Source organism: Oncorhynchus kisutch, linkage group LG17 (genome assembly GCF_002021735.2).
Source record: "Oncorhynchus kisutch isolate 150728-3 linkage group LG17, Okis_V2, whole genome shotgun sequence".
In the NCBI taxonomy this organism is placed as follows: Eukaryota; Metazoa; Chordata; class Actinopteri; order Salmoniformes; family Salmonidae; genus Oncorhynchus; species Oncorhynchus kisutch.
The window spans coordinates 13,758,236-13,778,505 of NC_034190.2; the positions used below are offsets into that span (position 1 = coordinate 13,758,236).

A 20,270-nucleotide genomic window follows, 5' to 3' on the forward strand; every position below is an offset into this window, starting at 1 on the left:
CTCATCTTTATCTTTTATTGGCCAGTCTGAGATGTGGCTTTTTCTTTGCAACTCTGCCTAGATGGCTAGAAAATGTCCTCTGGTCTGATGAAGGAAAAATAGAACTGTTTGGCCATAATGACCATTGTTGTGTTTGGAGGAAAAAGGGGGAGGCTTGCAAGCCGAAGAACACCATCCCAACCGTGAAGCACAGGGGTGGCAGCATCATGTTGTGGAGGTGCTTTGCTGCAGGAGGGACTGGTGCATGTCACAAAATAGCTGGCATCATGAGGGAGGAAAATTATGTGGATATATTGAAGCAACATCTCAAGATGTTCCCGTCAGGAAGTTAAAGCTTGGTCGCAAATGGGTTTTCCAAATGGACAATGAGTCACGCCCTGACCTTAGATCCTTTTTATTCTCTATTTTGGTTAGGTCATGGTGTGAGTATGGTGGGCAATCTAGTTTTCCTATTTCTTTGTTTGGCCTGGTATGGTTCCCAATCAGAGGCAGCTGTCTATCGTTGTCTCTGATTGTGGATCATACTTAGGCAGCCTTTTCTCCACCTTAGTTTGTGGGATCTTGTTTTTGGTACTGTGCTATTTAGCCCTGCTAGACGTTATGTTTCATTTTGTATTTGTTGTCTTTTTGGTGTTCATTTAATAAATTCAAATGTACGCCTACCACGCTGCACCTTGGTCTGATTCCCTTCCATCGACGAACGTAACACAATGACCCCAAGCATACTTCCAAAGTTGTGACAAAATGGCTTAAGGACAACAAAGTCAAGGTACTGGAGTGGCCATCACAAAGCCCTGACCTCAATCCCATAGAAAATTTGTGGGCAGAACTGAAAAAGCGTGTGCGAGCAAGGAGGCCTACAAATATTAATTATAGTGTATAAAGCCCTTTCCCAGCAATGCAGGGTTAAAAACTAAGACAAGTTTAGCGAAATAGTAACGCTATATACAAGGACTCCTGTACCGAGTCAATGTGCAGGTGTATGAGGTAGTTGATGGGTTGCAGGGGTGAAAAGTAGATAGGAGGTCCCGTACCGAGAATAAATCACGTGTGCATGTCCAACCCAAACTATATCGGCATAACAGGCCAGGCCCTGGATGTTCTGCCGCCCAAAGGCAAACAGGCCCTGGACGTTCTGCCGCCCAAAGGCAAACAGGCCCTGGACGTTCTGCCGCCCAAAGGCAAACAGGCCCTGGACGTTCTGCCGCCCAAAGGCAAACAGGCCCTGGACGTTCTGCCGCCCAAAGGCAAACAGGCCCTGGACGTTCTGCCGCCCAAAGGCAAACAGGCCCTGGACGTTCTGCCGCCCAAAGGCAAACAGGCCCTGGACGTTCTGCCGCCCAAAGGCAAACAGGCCCTGGACGTTCTGCCGCCCAAAGGCAAACAGGCCCTGGACGTTCTGCCGCCCAAAGGCAAACAGGCCCTGGACGTTCTGCCGCCCAAAGGCAAACAGGCCCTGGACGTTCTCCCGCCCAAAGGCAAACAGGCCCTGGACGTTCTGCCGCCCAAAGGCAAACAGGCCCTGGACGTTCTGCCGCCCAAAGGCAAACAGGCCCTGGACGTTCTGCCGCCCAAAGGCAAACAGGCCCTGGACGTTCTGCCGCCCAAAGGCAAACAGGCCCTGGACGTTCTGCCGCCCAAAGGCAAACAGGCCCTGGACGTTCTGCCACCCAAAGGAAAAAATAAATCTTCGCTAATAGTTGGCAGATCAGAACATAGTAGCAACCCAATCCACATGCCTATGCTACAAATTAAACAATTACTAGCACATCTGGTTAGTAGGCTATTTAATAATCAGTTCAATGTCAGTAACATATATATACTAATATTTTCAATCTGATTACACTGTTAAAATCACCAATGTCTCTATGAATTGTATTTTCTTTTCTTTGTGCAATGATTGATTGGAGAAAAACTCCTTGCAATCGAGAAAATATCGCTCTGAAAAAGTCTCAAGAAAGGTGGATAATGAAAATGGAAGTTTCAGGGAAGAAAACACAGAGAAATAGGCATATTTCTCCAATGCCAAACCAGAGTGTCTTGTTTGCAAATAATTAGTTATTAGACATCCTTATGAATCTAAGCATGGCCCTTCCACCCAGACAGAGGTTTGTTTGACTGACGAAGAAAAATGTAGAGGCTTCAACTGCTGGCTTCCCTAAAGGCTGCTTGGTTTTAAACATCTTCTCTTTTCAGAAAATGAAAAGCTTAAATAATAGGGACAGAATAAAATGTTCTTTTTTTTGTGTCCTCCAATATCGAAGGCCGCAGCTCAGCTTCAGATTGTCATAGAGGAATCAATACATCTCCATATGCATCAGTCACCTCTGGGCATTTTAGTGCTTGTTTCTAGCACAAGTCTCGTCGAGTTAAGCATTGTTATAGAACACTTGGTATCATCTGGATACGTGTTGTGTACAATTTCAAAATATAAAGCAAACAATAGATATCCTTTTTGCCCTTTTCTTTCACAACGGATATGGCATATCCTCACTCAATTTGAGCTCTGGTTTTAACAGAACAGTGTTTGGGAAGGGCTTGGTCTGAGGTTTTTATGGCGTGCATGGTGACCGTATTGGAGGATTTGGATATACTGACAAATCTATAGCATAGTTGTGCCTGTCAAACAGGTAGGCCTACATCCATTTTTTTAATAGGAGGAAATGGGCAACAACAAAGCCCTCTTGTTGGTAGTGAAGTCAAATTTAAAATGTTCTGTCTTTTCTCTTGATCCCTCACTCGACACTCCAGCCGATCTTTTTCCTCGCTCTCTCTCTCGTTCTCTCCCCTCCATCTCCTCCCAGAACTCTCCTCCCTCTTCCTCTCCCCTTCCTTCCTCTCTGCAGAGGACAAGACCTCTTATGTTACCTCATAAATAATTGAGCAGAAACCTGGCGCGTTCCCTCTTCCTTCTCGTCCCCTCTTTACCACCTCCTGTATTGATGCGTTCCCTCTTCCTTCTCGTCCCCTCTTTACCACGTCCTGTATTGATGCGTTCCCTCTTCCCTCTCGTCCACTCTTTACCACCTCCTGTATTGATGCGTTCTTCCAGTTGTGTACTTTTTGATTTTCAGGACCTTGGGGTGATTCATTTTTTCTTGTTGTTGTAAAGTCACTCTTTCCGTGTCTGAAATAATCCAGTGGATTAACGTCACTTTAGTGGTGTGACCTTCTCGCTGCACGTGTCACTCTGATTTACCACAGGTGATGGTGCCAGTGGGCGTTTTGTGAGATTATAGTCTGGCCCAGTTCCACATCCTCATCCATCATACCAAATAAATTATTATTATTAAGGTTATGGCTACAGCCCAAATGGAACCCTATTCCCTATGTGATGCACTTTTGACCAGAGGCCTATTAGTGTGGTGTCCCTATGGGCCTTGGTCCAACATGGTGGTGCACTATATTGGGTAAAGGGTGCTATTCAGGATGCACGTTCTATCAGGATTATTGCCAGTCAGTCAGTGTGCTTTGCTACTGTCCTTAGAAGGTCCATTCACCCTGATAAACAATGATTTGATGTCTAGCCAGCTCGTTATGTTACGCAGTACATTACTTTAATGAAACTAAGTGAAGGCCTGGACATTTGTGTGAGAGGGAATGGATCTGATCCTACAGAGCTTTATTGGTTTAGAGACCGTACAGCTGCAACGTTTCAATCCCTAATGTTTTCTATAAAGATGGGGAGGAACAGAGAGAGAGAGAGTGTTGCTTGGCTACCCAGACTCCTTGCTATGGGTTGGGCCAGAGCCAGAACACGTGGGTAAAGCCACGGTTGGAAAATTTGTCATGGGCTTCGATGACGATTGGTTACAGACGATCCAATCGCTGATGACTTTGTTTTGAACAACCCCCTCGTCACCTCAAACGACTTCAATGACGTCAGTCTCAGACTGAAGCATGTAGCGAGAGCAGAGCAAACAATTCAGTGAGTCGTCAGGGTAGGATGAGAGAGCAGGACACCTAAAGAGGAGGCAAAGACTGAAGTAGGAGCAGAGAGATGGCATGAGGAACAGGGACATGGGGAGAAGGAAAGAGAGACACTTATGTCTTATTAGCTCCTCTGGCAGAGCTGTGTTGTACAGGTCCACATATTCCTGAGGGTATCAACTACCATGACAGGATGGCCTTGGACAGCTGCTTGCTCAATAACAAAACCACAATTTGCATTGTGAAGTGGATAAAATATGAGGCAGAGATACGTGAGGCAGAGATACGTGCCTCCCGGGTATGAGAGAGACACACACACACACACACACACACACACACACACACACACACACACACACAGAGTAAATCTTGATTGGCATATCTGCTGTTTATCCTAGTGCAGTCTTGATGCCTATAAATGAACCCAGAGCAGAATGACAGTGTTCCTGGCAGCCCTGACTGCCCCTCTCCTCAACCCATCCCCTCCACTAGATTTACTGTATACTGCTTCTCTCTGTGATGAGTGCATCACAAATGGCACCCTATTTCCTATGTAGTGCACTACTTTTGACCAGAGATCTATAGGGAATAGGGTGCAATTGGGACACAGCCAAAGTCTCAAGTCTCTGACAGAGCTCCTGTTGTAAGGGGAAAGGAAGGAAGATGGGTGCACTGAGCTTTCTGAGGTTGACTGTGACACTTCCACTGTTGCTGCTCCTGTGTTGAAAGACCATGACAGATCTGATTGACAGGCTGAACTTGTTGACAGGGTGAATTGATTTTTTCTTTAAAGGGTGTGTGTGTGTGTGTCTGAGCAATCATGCTCCTCTGCTCACAGAATTGGCCAGCTTGTGCTCATCAAGACGATACTCCTGTGTTTTTTCTCTCGGTCTCTCTCTCTTTGCCACCCTCCGCTTTCCTAGAGCGGAGGACAAGAACACAATTGTCTCTGAATGAGCATAAACAAGGGAGAGGCATGAACGGAGAGAGTCAGTGATTTCAGTGAGGAGCCTGGTTTCATCAACACAGACAGCTGCAGGTCAGGAAGGCCACAGACACGTAGGCCTGTGACGGTAAATGAATAACCGGGTAAAAATGACCTGCGTAACTAACGGTTACAGATGAACACCATAGATAAAATAACCGGCAAAACCATTTTAAATAAGCCTACATTAATTTTTGGGAAAAACACATTTCTGAACTTTTTTTTTCATGTAGATGAACTTGCCCTAATAGCAGGCGAACTGATTTGCGTGTAGAAATATGATCCCTATTACATTTTTTTGTTTTGTTGCAAAAACAGTAACAGACGAGGTAGGCGTATATTTTTATTTAGAAAATGCGATTGATCTTCTCCAACCTGGCATTTCTTAATTTGTAGATTCATATTTATAAGTAATAACCTGAAGAATAATAATAATCATAATAATGTCATGATGATAATAATGTGTTTTATTGAGAAGTATATCCATGTTAACAAACAGAATTGTGGCCTCCCATTTTTACACAGGGCCTTATAAGCCTAAGACAACAGTAACATACATTTAAACAAAATGGACAAAACCGAATGACAAGGAAAAAACAGAAACGAAGTGTAAATGCAATAGTGAAATGGCACGTTTCTTTTGTCTGATAGCCTATGGGTTAAGTTGTCAATACGAAAATGTGACAATCCTCTCCAATCTGACATTTCTAAATTTGAATACTAGACTAATATTTAGAGGTAACTATGAATTAAATAATAATTAAATGATACTGATAACAGTATAATGGTAATAATTAAGTTGCAGAGAAAGGCTGTCTTTTTGAGTCACAGCCCTACAAACACACACACACACACACACACACGTCCACTGAAGGCTGTTTCTCAAAGTTCTCATTTTACACACTCCAATGTTTACACCGAGAGTCCGATATTTCCCTCAGATTTATTTGAATGGTGTAAAAAAGACTGGTGGTTCTTTCTGAATTTCGGTAAATTGAAATGACAACAAACAAAAGGTGACCGACTGCCTTTGTGACACCCTGGATGGAAGTAAAGATGTAGCTAGCTAGTGTCTACTGAAGCTATGGCTCCCATGGCAACGGGCCCTGAACAAGGGCTGTGCTTATTATGGGATGAGCTACACATTCACAGTACACCAGAACAGGCAGATGACATGACGAATATCTTTTTGGAATAAACTGCATGGGGAGAGAGACGTAAGGTTGGAATAAACTGCATGGGGAGAGAGATGTAAGGTTGGAATAAACTGCATGGGGAGAGAGGGAGAGAGACGTAAGGTTGGAATAAACTGCATGGGGAGAGAGGGAGAGAGACGTAAGGTTGGAATAAACTGCATGGGGAGAGAGACGTAAGGTTGGAATAAACTGCATGGGGAGAGAGACGTAAGGTTGGAATAAACTGCATGGGGAGAGGGGGAGAGAGACGTAAGGTTGGAATAAACTGCATGAGGGAGAGAGACGTAAGGTTGGAATAAACTGCATGGGGAGAGAGGGAGAGAGACGTAAGGTTGGAATAAACTGCATGGGGAGAGAGGGAGAGAGACGTAAGGTTGGAATAAACTGCATGGGGAGAGAGGGAGAGAGACGTAAGGTTGGAATAAACTGCATGGGGGAGAGAGGGAGAGAGACGTAAGGTTGGAATAAACTGCATGGGGAGAGAGACGTAAGGTTGGAATAAACTGCATGGGGAGAGAGACGTAAGGTTGGAATAAACTGCATGAGGGAGAGACATAAGGTTGGAATAAACTGCATGGGGAGAGAGACGTAAGGTTGGAATAAACTGCATGAGGGAGAGAGACATAAGGTTGGAATAAACTGCATGGGGAGAGAGACGTAAGGTTGGAATAAACTGCATGAGGGAGAGAGACGTAAGGTTGGAATAAACTGCATGGGGAGAGAGACGTAAGGTTGGAATAAACTGCATGAGGGAGAGAGACATAAGGTTGGAATAAACTGCATGAGGGAGAGAGACGTAAGGTTGGAATAAACTACATGAGGGAGAGAGGGACGTAGGGAAGGTTTGAATAAACAGAGCGAGAGACGAAGGCTCCACACGTGTGCATCCCAAATGGCACCCTATTCCTATAGTACACTAATAGGGCCCTGGTCAAAAGTTATATTCGCTATATAGTGCACTTCTTTTGACCAGAGCTCTAATGGGTCCTGGTTAAATGTATTGCAGCTCATAGGGAATAGGGTGTTGTTGATCCCTCCCATGGGGGACTGGGTCCATGTGGAAGAGGATTAAATATGTAAAGGGGCTTCTCCTTTAGGAGCGAAGATGATCCAGACTGAAATACTGAATAAATAACACAATGTTGCTTGGCTGGGTTTAGCATATCTACAGTGCTTGGTATACTGACTGTGTCCCAAATGGGACCCCTATTTATTCCCTGTGTAGTGCACTACTTTTAACTAGAGCCCATAGGTTAGGGGGCAAATAGGGTGTCATTTGGTACGTATTCTATATCTACAGTACTCCGTATACACTATTTCCATTTTGGATGGACATTTGGTGTCGTCATATGATGAAGTCCTCACTTGTGGTCTGTGTCCGGTCTTCTCTAAGTGCAGAGGGCAATTTAACCAGTCTTATCTGAGAAAGCCAGGGGGAATCAGACCATCTCTCCATCCATCTCTCTGCTAAACCTCTTTCTTTCTGCTTTCTCAGTAATACTCAGCGCTTTCATCCCAGGCCTGAGTCACACAGGATTACTGTTCACTGCCAGGTGTGTGTGTGTGTCTCAGAGAGAAAATGTGTGTTTCTGAGTGAGCATGAGTGTGCGCACACAAGTGTGCATGTGAGTTTTGTGCATGTGAGTTTTGTGCATGTGCGTTTTGTGCGCGTGTGTGTGAGAGTTTTGTGTGTGTGTGTGAGAGTTTTGTGTGTGTGTGTGAGAGTTTTGTGTGTGTGTGTGAGAGTTTTGTGTGTGTGTGTGAGAGTTTTGTGTGTGTGTGTGAGTTTTGTGTGTGTGTGTGTGTGAGAGTTTTGTGTGTGTGTGAGAGTTTGTGTGTGTGTGAGTTGTGTGTGAGGTGTGTGTGAGAGTTTGTGTGTGTGTGAGGTGTGTGTGTGAGGTGTGTGTGTGTGTGTGTGAGAGGTGTGTGTGTGTGTGTGTGAGAGTTTTGTGTGTGTGTGTGAGAGAGTTTGTGTGTGTGTGTTTTTGTGTGTGTGAGTTGTGTGTGAGGTGTGTGTGTGAGAGGTGTGTGTGTGTGTGTGAGAGGTGTGTGTGTGAGTTGTGTGAGTGAGTGTGTGTGAGAGTTGTGTGTGTGTGTGAGAGTTGTGTGTGTGTGTGAGAGGTGTGTGTGTGTGTGTGTGTGTGTGTGTGTGTGAGAGAGTTGTGTGTGTGTGTGAGAGAGTTGTGTGTGTGTGTGTGAGAGTTGTGTGTGTGTGTGTGAGTTGTGTGTGAGTTGTGTGTGTGTGAGTGAGAGTTGTGGGTGTGAGAGTTGTGGGTGTGGGTTGTGTGTGAGAGTTGTGGGTGTGTGTGAGAATTGTGGGTGTGTGTCTCTGCTAATGCTCCTCAGGCCTGTAACACCTCTGATGCTGCCTGCCCTGTGTGTCACACCACTGCTCTTATCACTCAGAGCCAAGCACGACACACCCTGGCCCCTGGAGATGAGCTGCTGAGGTCAAGTTTAGTAGCATCACCACTGTGGAGGCCCACTCTGACTCTGTTATGCTGTAGTTTAATATCTTGGGTATCGTACATACAGGCTATTGTGGACAACGTTTTTTGCAGTGAAATGCTTGATGACAGTTTCTTTGTCAATCGATTTGTTTGTTTACAATTTGTTGGTACTATTTGTTGGTACAGTCTTCTATGGTTGTGCCCAATTACTCCCTATATACACCCAGTGTACAAAACATTAGGAACACCTGCTCTTTCCATGAGACTGACCAGGTGAATCCAGGTGAAAGCTATGATCCCTTATTGATGTCACGTGTTAAATCCACTTCAATCACTGTCAATGAAGGGGAGGAGACGGGTTAAAGACCTATTTTTAATCGTTGCGACAACTGAGACATGGATTGTGTTTGTCTGTCATTCAGAGGGTGAACGGACAAGACAAAATATTGAAGTGTCTTTGAACGGGGTATGGTAGTAGGTGTTACGTGCACAGGTTTGTATCAAGAACTGCAATGCTGCTGGGTTTTTCATACTCAACAGTTTCCTGTGTTTATCAAGAATGGTCCACCAACCAAAGGATATCCAGCCAACTTGACACAACTGTGGGAAGCATTTGAGTCTACATGGGCCAGCATCCCTGTGGAACGCTTTCGACAGCTGGTAGCGTCCATGGCCTGAAGAATTGAGGCTGTTCTGATGACATCAGGGGGTTCAACTCAATATTAGGAAGGTGTTCCTAATGTTTTCTACACTACTTTTGACCAGAGATCTATGGTGCAATTTGGGATGCAGAACAAGCCAACTGCACTTTTGCTATTGCAATATATGGCCTGATCTGGGATCTGTATAAGTGAGTGTAATGAATACACTTAAGGAAGCTGTGCCCTAGTCAGTGGTGTAAAGTACTTAAGTGGTACTTTATAGTATTTTTACTTAAGTTGTTTTTGGGGATATCTGTACTTTACTATTGATACTTTTACCTCACTACATTCCTAAATAAATGTATGTACTTTTTACTCCATACATTTTCTCTGACACCTGAAAGTACTTGTTACGTGTTGAATGCTTAGCAGGACAAGGAAATGGTTTAATTCAAGAGACCGTCGCTGGTTATCCCCGTCTGCATCTATCTGGCAGACTCACTAAAAACACATGCTTTGTTTGTAAAATGTGTGTTGGAGTGTCATTTAAATGACACTGGCCATCTAAAAAAATAAAATGTGTGCCGTCTGGTTTGCTTAATATACGGAGTGTAAAATGATTTATACATTTAATTTTGCTACTTAAGTGTATTTAAATCCAATACTTTTAGACTTTTACTCAAGTAGGATTTTACTGGGTAACTTTCACTTTTACTTGAGTCATTTTCTGTTAAGGTATCTTTTACTTTCCATCATAACTCTCATTAATATTTCATCACTGACACTGTGAACTTTTGAATATTGATGTCACTTGGTTTGAATATAGACTGTGTGAGTGTGCCTCTTCGTGCAGTGGGTGGGATTGCTACTGTATCGTAGTGCTGTGTCAGCAACACATTTAGAATTTATGAGCAAATGGATAAATTCTAGTCTATTCTATTCTGTCCATTGAATAACGTGACCCCCTCTGTCTGTTTCTCTCCCCTGCAGGTTTGGATGAGAGCTCCTCAGTGAGACAGTGAGAGGCACCTCCATACCCCTCCACCGCCATCATGCCACCGCCCTCCGACATCGTCAAGGTGGCCATTGAGTGGCCAGGGGCCTTCCCTAAGCTCATGGAGATAGACCAGGTCAGTGCCTGATCAAAAAGAGAGGTCCATTGCCCAATAGACTGCCTGTACTGCTTTCACACATTGTCTCACAACCAGTGGTGATATTCCTGTGTGATGCTAGTCCTGTGACTGACTGCAGCATTCCCCAACTGGCGGCCAGCCTGCAGGTGGTTTTATTTGGTCCCCCAAGTTTTCTGAGTAAAACAATGACTGTGAGGTTAAAGTGCAGACTGTCAGCTCTAATTTGAGGGTATTTTCATCCATATCAGGTGAACCGTTTAGAAATTACACCACTTTTTGCGCATAGTCCCCCATTTTTACGGTACCAAAAGTATTGGGACATTCACTTATCTGCATTATAGTAGTAAAAATGCAGTATTTGGTCCCATATTCATAACATGCAATGACTACATCAAGCTTGTGACTATAAATTAGTTGGATGCATTTGCATTTCCCTCCCTCTCTATCTCCCCTCCCTCTATCTCTCCTCCCTCTCTCCATATCTCTCCCCCCTCCCTCTATCTCACCTCCCTTTGTCTCTCCCGAGCTGACCAGGTAAAATTCTGTCTTTCTGACCCTGATCAAGGCAGTTAACCCACTGTTCCCCGGGCGCAGATGATGTGGATGTCGATTTAAGGCGGGTTTGGGTTAAATTCAGAGGGGTTGGTTAAATTCAGAGGGGTGGGTTAAATTCAGAGGGGTGGGTTAAATGCGGAAGACACGTTTCAGTTGAATACATTGTTGTACAACTTACTCCCCTTTACTCCCCTCTTTCTCCTCCCCTCCCTTTCTCCTCCCCTCTCTCTTCTCCTCCCCTCTCTCTTCTCCTCCCTCTCTCCTCTCCTCTCCTCCCTCCCTCTCTCTCCTCCCCTCTCTCTCTTCTCCCCTCCCTCTCTTTTCCTCCCTCTCTCTCTTCTCCTCCCTCTCTCCTCTCCTCCCCCTCTCTTTTCCTCCCTCTCTCTCTTCTCCTCTCCTCCCCCTCTCTTTTCCTCCCTCTCCCCTCCCTCCCTCCCTCCCTCCCGCTCATCCCTCCCGCTCATCCCTCTCATCCCTCTCTCTACTCTCCTCCTCCTCTCCTCCCTCCCTCTCATCCCTCTCTCTACTCTCCTCCTCCTCTCCTCCCTCCCTCCATCTCTCCTCCCTCCCTCTCTACTCCCCTCCCTCCCTCTCTACTCCTCACCCTCCCTCTCATCCCTCTACACTCTCCTCCCTCCCTCTCTCATCCCTCTCTCCTCCCTCTCATCCCTCTCTCTACTCTCCTCCCTCCATCTCTCCATATCTCCTCTCCTCTGTACTTTAGCAGCATATGCCTGCCTGCTTCCATTGGAGACTGAGTCACTCTTACTGTGTTAAACCAGCACCGCTCAGTGCTCTGGAGCCCATTGAGACTAGCTCTGCATAAATCTAAAGGGCCTCTTCAGAGAGAACTTCTGCGTCACTCCATCGTGCAGCACCACAGTTTATTTCTCTCCAGAACTCTGCTGCTGTGCCTCCCGGGCTGCTACCCAAACATTTGCTTGTTTAGTGTCAGAGAATTGATCTAAGTACTGAACATGCTAATGAGATAAAGCTAGCTAGTGTAGCTCAGAAGGGCTGGAGCAGCTGGGAGGGAGTAAGCCTCTGACCAGGGGGTAAGGGTAGAGGGGGATGGGGGAGAAGAGAGCTGGGGCTGGGGTGCCAATGGGCGTCGCCCACTTTTTGCTGCTAAGGTTTCGTGCGTGTGTTTACACTAGCTGTCAGAGTAGCTTACAGATCATTGCACCTGTACATAGCCCGTCTGTCAATAGCCCACCCAACTACCTCATCCACACACTTTTATTTATTTATCTTACTCCTTTGCACCCCAGTATCTCTACTTGCACATTCATCTTCTGCACATCTATCACTCCTGTGTTTAATTTCTAAATTGTAATTATTTCGCCGCTATGGCCTGTTTATTGCTTTACCTCCCTAATCTTACCCTCATTTGCACACACTGTATATAGACATTTCTATTGTGTTATTGAATGTACATTTTGTTTATTTCATTTGTAACTCTGTGTTGTTTGTGTCGCACTGCTACGCTTTATCTTGGCCAGGTCGCTGTTGTAAATGAGAACTTGTTCTCAACTGGCCTACCTGGTTAAATAAAGGTGAAATGAATAAATAAAATACTGGCTGTCACTAAAACACACAACAAAAACACACCCCCTCCCTTTGTCCCTTCTGTCTGGAGAGGGACTTCATAGTTATACACGATACCATTGAAATGGAACTATGGAACTAGTGTGATGTGCAGATGGTTGTTGATTCAACAGCAGAACATCTGGGTTGCATCCCAAACGACACCCTGGACAAAAGTAGTGCACTATGTAGGGAATAGGGATCCATTTGGGACCTAGACCTGTTTTGACATGGGGTTTGGTCCATGCTGTCCAGCTCCTTGACCACTGACCACTGTACCACTCCGCCCTGCATAATGTTAGAAATGTAGACTGGTCCCAGATCTGTTTGTGCCATCTTGCCAACTGGTGTGACAATGACCATATGTGTTGGCAAGATGACACAAACAGATCTGGGAATGCTCTGTGGTTCTATTTGAATTCATCTCATATAATATAAAGTCATTGTTCCCCCACTTCCATTGAAGTAGCTGAACTTAAAGGATATCGTGTTTTCTAATGAGGATGAACTATACTTTCTCATTCTTCTTTTCTCAGAAAAAGCCCCTCTCAGCCATTATCAAAGAAGTGTGCGAAGGGTAAGGAAATATGTGTGTCTCTCTCTCTCTCTCTGTCTCTGATAACACTGCATCTCTGATAACACTGCATCTCTGATAACACTGCATCTCTGATAACACTGCACTGTTCTTCCAATTCAAAGCTCAAATGCGTTTTAAAGTTTTACATTTTCTTTTTCAGATGGTCTTTGGGGAACCACGAAAACTTTGCTCTGCAAAATGCTGATTCCACTAATTTCTACATCACAGAAAAGGTTGGCTTCAACTTTCTTGTTAGCTTTGTCATATTGTACTAAACAATAATAATCCACCTCAGTATTTAATGTTATAAATCACCTCTAAGTTGTCCCTCTCCTGTCTTCGCAGAACCGCAATGACATAAAGAATGGTTCTATACTGCGACTGACAACATCTCCTGTAAGTTTGGGTTTTTGTGTCATTAAGTTTCTCCTCAAACATACTGAAAGAGGAAGGGAGTCTTTCTTCATGGAGCTGCAATAGTTTAATGTTAAAAAGCTACATCTCCTTTTGATATATGTACCTTTTTCTCCATTTTAAAAGGGAAGTTGAACATCAAATTCCATAGTAAAGTTAACTGAAACCTTTCAGAGTATTGGAGAATTTCAGGGTTAAGTGGAAAGACATAGTTTAGGGTTAAGTTGAGTGATGTACTACTTATTCAACTCACACAACCACTAGGCCATCATTCCTTCCTGTTTGTAACATGATGATTGTGTTAGAAACTGTATTGCGACAGAGTGTCTGCCATCCCTACCATGACATCTTAATCTCTCCTGTCCACTTCTCCTGCCTTCTTCTTCTAACCACTCAGATAGATAGAGAGGCTGAGAGGTTATTCTTCCAGAGCCTGGAATGGTGTAAGCTGTTGAGGTGACATTCTCTCCAGACAGGCCCATGCAGAGGCTTAGATAGATATCACTTTTTTCACCTTCTCTGCATACTTGTTGTGGCCTGGCTTATCCCTTGAAGCCAATAACAGTCTGTGTTGAAGCCATGGCTGCCAAAAGGGAAGCCCTGACTTAGTTTACAGACGTTGTACTATCAGCTCCATCCGTTATGGAAGAAACGACACCAGTCTTTACCAGCACTTCATGCCAGTTAAGTCAACAACTCTGCTGGTTCTGTGTACTGTGTATGTTGACTGCATAACTCTCTCCCTGTTCCCCCTTGCCAGGCCTACACTGTACACTGTTCTCTCTCCTTTTAACTCCAGTCTCAGACGACTACTCAACGTGTATATGTTCAGTGTTTAACCCTGTCTCTGTCCTCTCCCCGGCTGTCTCCTCTCCAGTCTCAGATGACTACTCAACGTGTATATGTTCAGTGTTTAACCCTGTCTCTGCCCTCTCCCCGGCTGTCTCCTCTCCAGTCTCAGACGACTACTCAACGTGTATATGTTCAGTGTTTAACCCTGTCTCTGCCCTCTCCCCGGCTGTCTCCTCTCCAGTGTCAGACGACTACTCAACATGTGTATATGTTGTGTTTAACCCTGTCTCTGTCCTCTCCCCGGCTGTCTCCTCTCCAGTCTCAGATGACTGCTCAACATGCGTATATGTTGTGTTTAACCCTGTCTCCTCCCTCTCCCCGGCTGTCTCCTCTCCAGTCTCAGACGACTACTCAACATGTGTATATGTTGTGTTTAACCCTGTCTCTGTCCTCTCCCCGGCTGTCTCCTCTCCAGTCTCAGACGACTGCTCAACATGCGTATATGTTGTGTTTAACCCTGTCTCCTCCCTCTCCCCGGCTGTCTCCTCTCCAGTCTCAGACGACTACTCAACATGTGTATATGTTGTGTTTAACCCTGTCTCTGTCCTCTCCCCTGCTGTCTCCTCTCTAGTCTCAGACGACTACTCAACATGTGTATATGTTGTGTTTAACCCTGTCTCTGCCCTCTCCCCGGCTGTCTCCTCTCCAGTCTCAGACGACTACTCAACATGTGTATATGTTGTGTTTAACCCTGTCTCCTCCCTCTCCCCGGCTGTCTCCTCTCCAGTCTCAGACGACTACTCAACATGTGTATATGTTGTGTTTAACCCTGTCTCCTCCCTCTCCCCGGCTGTCTCCTCTCCAGTCTCAGACGACTACTCAACATGTGTATATGTTGTGTTTAACCCTGTCTCCTCCCTCTCCCCGGCTGTCTCCTCTCCAGTCTCAGACGACTACTCAACATGTGTATATGTTGTGTTTAACCCTGTCTCTGCCCTCTCCCCGGCTGTCTCCCCCTCCTCTCCAGTCTCAGACGACTACTCAACATGTGTATATGTTGTGTTTAACCCTGTCTCCTCCCTCTCCCCTGCTGTCTCCTCTCCAGTCTCAGACGACTACTCAACATGTGTATATGTTGTGTTTAACCCTGTCTCTGTCCTCTCCCCTGCTGTCTCCTCTCCAGTCTCAGACGACTGCTCAACATGCGTATATGTTGTGTTTAACCCTGTCTCTGTCCTCTCCCTGGCTGTCTCCTCTCCAGTCTCAGATGACTACTCAACATGTGTATATGTTCAGTGTTTAACCCTGTCTCCTCCCTCTCCCCGGCTGTCTCCTCTCCAGTCTCAGACGACTACTCAACATGTGTATATGTTGTGTTTAACCCTGTCTCTGTCCTCTCCCTGGCTGTCTCCTCTCCAGTCTCAGATGACTACTCAACATGTGTATATGTTGTGTTTAACCCTGTCTCTGCCCGCTCCCCGGCTGTCTCCTCTCCAGTCTCAGACGACTACTCAACATGTGTATATGTTGTGTTTAACCCTGTCTCCTCCCTCTCCCCTGCTGTCTCCTCTCCAGTCTCAGACGAGTACTCAACATGTGTATATGTTGTGTTTAACCCTGTCTCCTCCCTCTCCCCGGCTGTCTCCTCTCCAGTCTCAGACGACTACTCAACATGTGTATATGTTGTGTTTAACCCTGTCTCCTTCCTCTCCCCGGCTGTCTCCTCTCCAGTCTCAGACGACTACTCAACATGTGTATATGTTGTGTTTAACCCTGTCTCTGCCCTCTCCCCGGCTGTCTCCTCTCCAGTCTCAGACGACTACTCAACATGTGTATATGTTGTGTTTAACCCTGTCTCTGTCCTCTCCCCGGCTGTCTCCTCTCCAGTCTCAGACGACTACTCAACATGTGTATATGTTGTGTTTAACCCTGTCTCTGCCCTCTCCCCGGCTGTCTCCCCCTCCTCTCCAGTCTCAGATGGCGGGCCAGCTCCACGAGAGGATCCAGTCATCTAGTATGGATGCCAAGCTAGAGGCCCTAAAGGACCTGGCCAACTCTTCCAGAGATGTCACCTTCGCCCAGGAGTTCATCAACCTGGACGGCATCTCACTGCTCACACAGATGGTGGAGAGTGGCACAGAGTACGTACTTTCTTTTCTCTCCTCCCTTCTTCTCTCCTCCTTTCTCCACCTCAGATTTCTCTGTACCAGGGTCAGCCCCAGTGTGGTACACAGTACTACAGACAACCCTAGGTGTGTTCAGTCAGCAGGTCTCAGATCAGGTGCACTGTCTATCCTGAATTCAGAGTATCCTCATGGGAAAATATTTGACCCCAATGACAAACTGATAAAGAATCTTGTGTACACGTGTCGTGTGATGCTGATGCTGTCAGCCTTGCTTTCTCTGACAGCTGTACACAGCTTTAGACGAGGCGCTTGGACTGAGGAACAGCTGCAATGTTTCTCTGAGCTTTACACTTTCAGACACTCCTGCCTTACAACAACCGACAAGCTCCAAATCATCCAGACAGAGCCGGTCCTGACCCAGCAGTGTTTTCTTTTTTTGGGCACAATTGTTTTATTAAGTCATTTTATAAGTACAGTCAATGAGAATCGCATTATTTTTTTCTTCTTTTTTTCTTACAATTATACCCTCCCACACTCCATTCCACCTCATCCCAACCAAACCCCTGGCGGCCCCACCCCATCCCCAAGCAGGGTTCTCTAGATAAAGCGTGGTCTGTCTCGCTGGGCTTTGGGCCTGGTAAGTCAGCTATGTCTCAAATGGCAAACTATTCCTCAGTGCTCTACTACTGCTCAGGGCAAAGTAGTGCACTGTGAAGGGACTAGGGTGCCATTCGGGAAGTAGACGCTGTCTCAGCTGAAGGTTATGGCGAGGGCAGGCAGTGGCGTTTTGCTGAGGCGGAGTTTCTCAGCCGTGATGTTGACTGGAACCCCATGGGGGGGGGGGAGGAGAGGAGAGAGAGAGAGGGTTGAGAGGCAAAGAGAGAGAGGGTTGAGAGGCAAAGAGAGAGAGGGTTAAGAGGCAGGGAGAGAGAGTGCGATAGAGGGTTGAGAGGAAGGAGGAGAGAGAGGGGGTCGAGAGGCAGGGAGAGGGAGTTGGTTGAGCGGCAGGGAGAGGGAGAGAGAAGGAGATGGTTGAGGGGCATGGAGAGAGAGGCAGGCAGGCGGAGAGAGGCAGGCAGGCGGAGAGAGGCAGGCAGGCGGAGAGAGGCAGGGAGGCTGGTTGAGAGGTGAGGAGAGCGAGAGGGTTGAGAGGCGAGGAGAGGGTTGAGAGGCGGAGAGAGAGGGAGGGTTGAGAGGCGAGGAGAGGGTTGAGAGGCAAGGAGAGCGAGAGGGTTGAGAGGCGAGGAGAGGGTTGAGAGGCGGGGAGAGCGAGAGGGTTGAGAGGCGGGGAGAGCGAGAGGGTTGAGAGGCGAGGAGAGGGAGAGGGTTGAGAGTCAAGGGGAGAGAGGGTTGAGAGTCAAGGGGAGAGAGGGTTGAGAGGCAAGGGGAGAGAGAGAGAGGGTTGAGGCAAGGGGAGAGAGAGAGAGGGTTGAGGCAAGGGGGGAGAGAGAGAGGGTTGAGGCAAGGGGGGAGAGAGAGGGTTGAGAGGTGCGGGGAGAGCGAGAGGGTTGAGAGGCGGGGAGAGCGAGAGGGTTGAGAGGCGGGGAGAGCGAGAGGGTTGAGAGGCGGGGAGAGCGAGAGGGTTGAGAGGCGCGGGGAGAGCGAGAAGATTGAGAGGCAAGGGGAGAGAGGGTTGAGAGGCAGGGATAGAGAGAAGGTTGAGAGACTAGAGGAGAGAGGGAGAGGGTTGAGAGGCAAAGAGAGAGAGAGAGAGAGAGAGAGGGTTGAGAGGAAGGAGGAGAGAGAGATGGGGTTGAGAGGCAGGGAGGTGGAGAGAGTTGGTTGAGAGGCAGGGAGGTGGAGAGAGTTGGTTGAGAGGCAGGGAGGTGGAGAGATTTGGTTGAGGGGCAAGGAGAGGGAGTTGGTTGAGAGGCAGGGAGAGTTGAGAGGAAGGGTGAGAGAGAGATGAGGTTGAGAGGCAGGGAGAGAGAGCGCGTTGAGAGGCAGGGAGAGCGAGTTTGTTGAGCGGCAGGGAGAGAGAAGGAGATGGTTGAGCGGCAGGGAGAGAGAGGGTTGAGAGGCAGGGAGGGAGAGGGTTGAGGGGCAGGGAGAGGGTTGAGGGGCAGGGAGAGGGTTGAGGGGCAGGGAGGCGGAGAGAGGCAGGGAGGCGGAGAAAGGCAGGGAGGCGGAGAAAGGCAGGGAGGCGGAGAGAGGCAGGAAGGCGGAGAGAGGCAGTTGGTTGAGAGGCAAGGGAGAGAGAGTTGGTTGAGAGGCAAGGAGAGAGAGTTGGTTGAGAGGCAAGGAGAGAGAGTTGGTTGAGAGGCAAGGAGAGAGAGTTGGTTGAGAGGCAAGGAGAGAGAGTTGGTTGAGAGGCAAGGAGAGAGAGTTGGTTGAGAGGCAAGGAGAGAGAGTTGGTTGAGAGGCAAGGAGAGAGAGTTGGTTGAGAGGCAAGGAGCGAGAGTTGGTTGAGAGGCAAGGGAGAGAGAGTTGGTTGAGAGGCAAGGAGCGAGAGTTGGTTGAGAGGCAAGGAGAGAGAGTTGGTTGAGAGGCAAGGAGAGAGAGTTGGTTGAGAGGCAAGGAGAGAGTGTTGGTTGAGAGGCAGGCAGGGAGAGAGTTGGTTGAGAGGCAGGCAGGGAGAGATGGAGAGGGTTGAGAGGCAAGGAGAGGGAGTTGGTTGAGAGGCAGGGGGATGGAGAGGGTTGAGAGGCAGGGGGATGGAGAGGGTTGAGAGGCAGGCAGGGGGATGGAGAGGGTTGAGAGGCAGGCAGGGGGATGGAGAGGGTTGAGAGGCAGGCTGGGAGAGGGAGAGGGTTGAGAGGCAGGCAGGGAGAGGGAGAGGGTTGTGAGGCAGGCAGGGAGAGGGAGAGGGTTGTGAGGCAGGCAGGGAGAGGGAGAGGGTTGTGAGGCAGGCAGGGAGAGGGAGAGGGTTGAGAGGCAGGCAGGGAGAGGGTTGAGAGGCAGGCAGGGAGAGGGTTGAGAGGCAGGCAGGGAGAGGGAGAGGGTTGAGAGGCAGGCAGGGAGAGGGAGAGGGTTGAGAGGCATGCAGGGAGAGGGTTGAGAGGCAGGCAGCGAGAGGGTTGAGAGGCAGGCAGGGAGAGGGAGAGGGTTGAGAGGCATTCAGGGAGAGGGTTAAGAGGCATGCAGGGAGAGGGTTGAGAGGCAGGCAGGGAGAGGGAGAGGGTTGAGAGGCATGCAGGGAGAGGGAGAGAGTTGAGAGGGAGAGAGAGTTGGTTGAGTGTGAGAGAGAGGCTTCAAATCAAATTTGATTTGTCACATGCACATGGTTAGCAGATGTTAATGTGTGTGTAGCGAAATGCTTGTGCTTCTAGTTCCGACAGTGCAGTAATAAACAACGAGTAATCTAACCTAACAATTCCAAAACTAGTACCTTATACACACAAGTGTAAAGGGATAAAGAATATGTACATAAAGATATATGAATGAGTGATGGTACAGAACGGCATAGGCAAGATGCAATAGATGGTATCGAGTACAGTATATACATATGAGATGAGTAATGTAGGGTATGTTAACATTATATTAAGTGGCATTGTTTAAAGTGGCTAGTGATATATTTTTTCCCATCAATTTCCATCAATTCCCATTATTAAAGTGGCTGGAGTTGAGTCAGTATGTTGGCAGCAGCCACTCAATGTTAGTGGTGGCTGTTTAACAGTCTGATGGCCTTGAGCTTTGATGCACCTGTACTGACCTCGCCTTCTGGATGATAGCGGGGTGAACAGGCAGTTGCTCGGGTGGTTGTTGTCCTTGACGATGGAGGGAGAGAGGGGGAGGGAGAGAGGGGGAGGGAGAGAGAGGGAGGGAGGGAGAGAGAGGGAGGGAGGGAGGGAGAGAGGGAGAGAGGGAGAGAGGGAGAGAGGGAGAGAGGGAGGGAGGGAGGGAGAGGGAGAGATATTACGGAGTCAAAACGCACATTGGAGACT

The 20,270-nt window shown here is 47.4% G+C and overlaps 1 protein-coding gene across 1 annotated transcript in view; it reads left to right on the forward strand.

The window, feature by feature from the left end:
* The window catches only part of LOC109907194 (engulfment and cell motility protein 1-like), a 119,046-nt gene that overhangs the window by 13,245 nt on the left and 85,531 nt on the right, over positions 1 to 20,270 (forward strand). The window contains exons 2-6 of the mRNA XM_031795143.1: positions 10,193 to 10,332; positions 13,014 to 13,054; positions 13,215 to 13,287; positions 13,400 to 13,450; positions 16,232 to 16,401. Of these exons, the coding sequence (XP_031651003.1) occupies positions 10,255 to 10,332; positions 13,014 to 13,054; positions 13,215 to 13,287; positions 13,400 to 13,450; positions 16,232 to 16,401 (413 nt within the window). The 5' untranslated portion in view covers positions 10,193 to 10,254. The remainder of the gene's footprint in view (positions 1 to 10,192; positions 10,333 to 13,013; positions 13,055 to 13,214; positions 13,288 to 13,399; positions 13,451 to 16,231; positions 16,402 to 20,270) is intronic.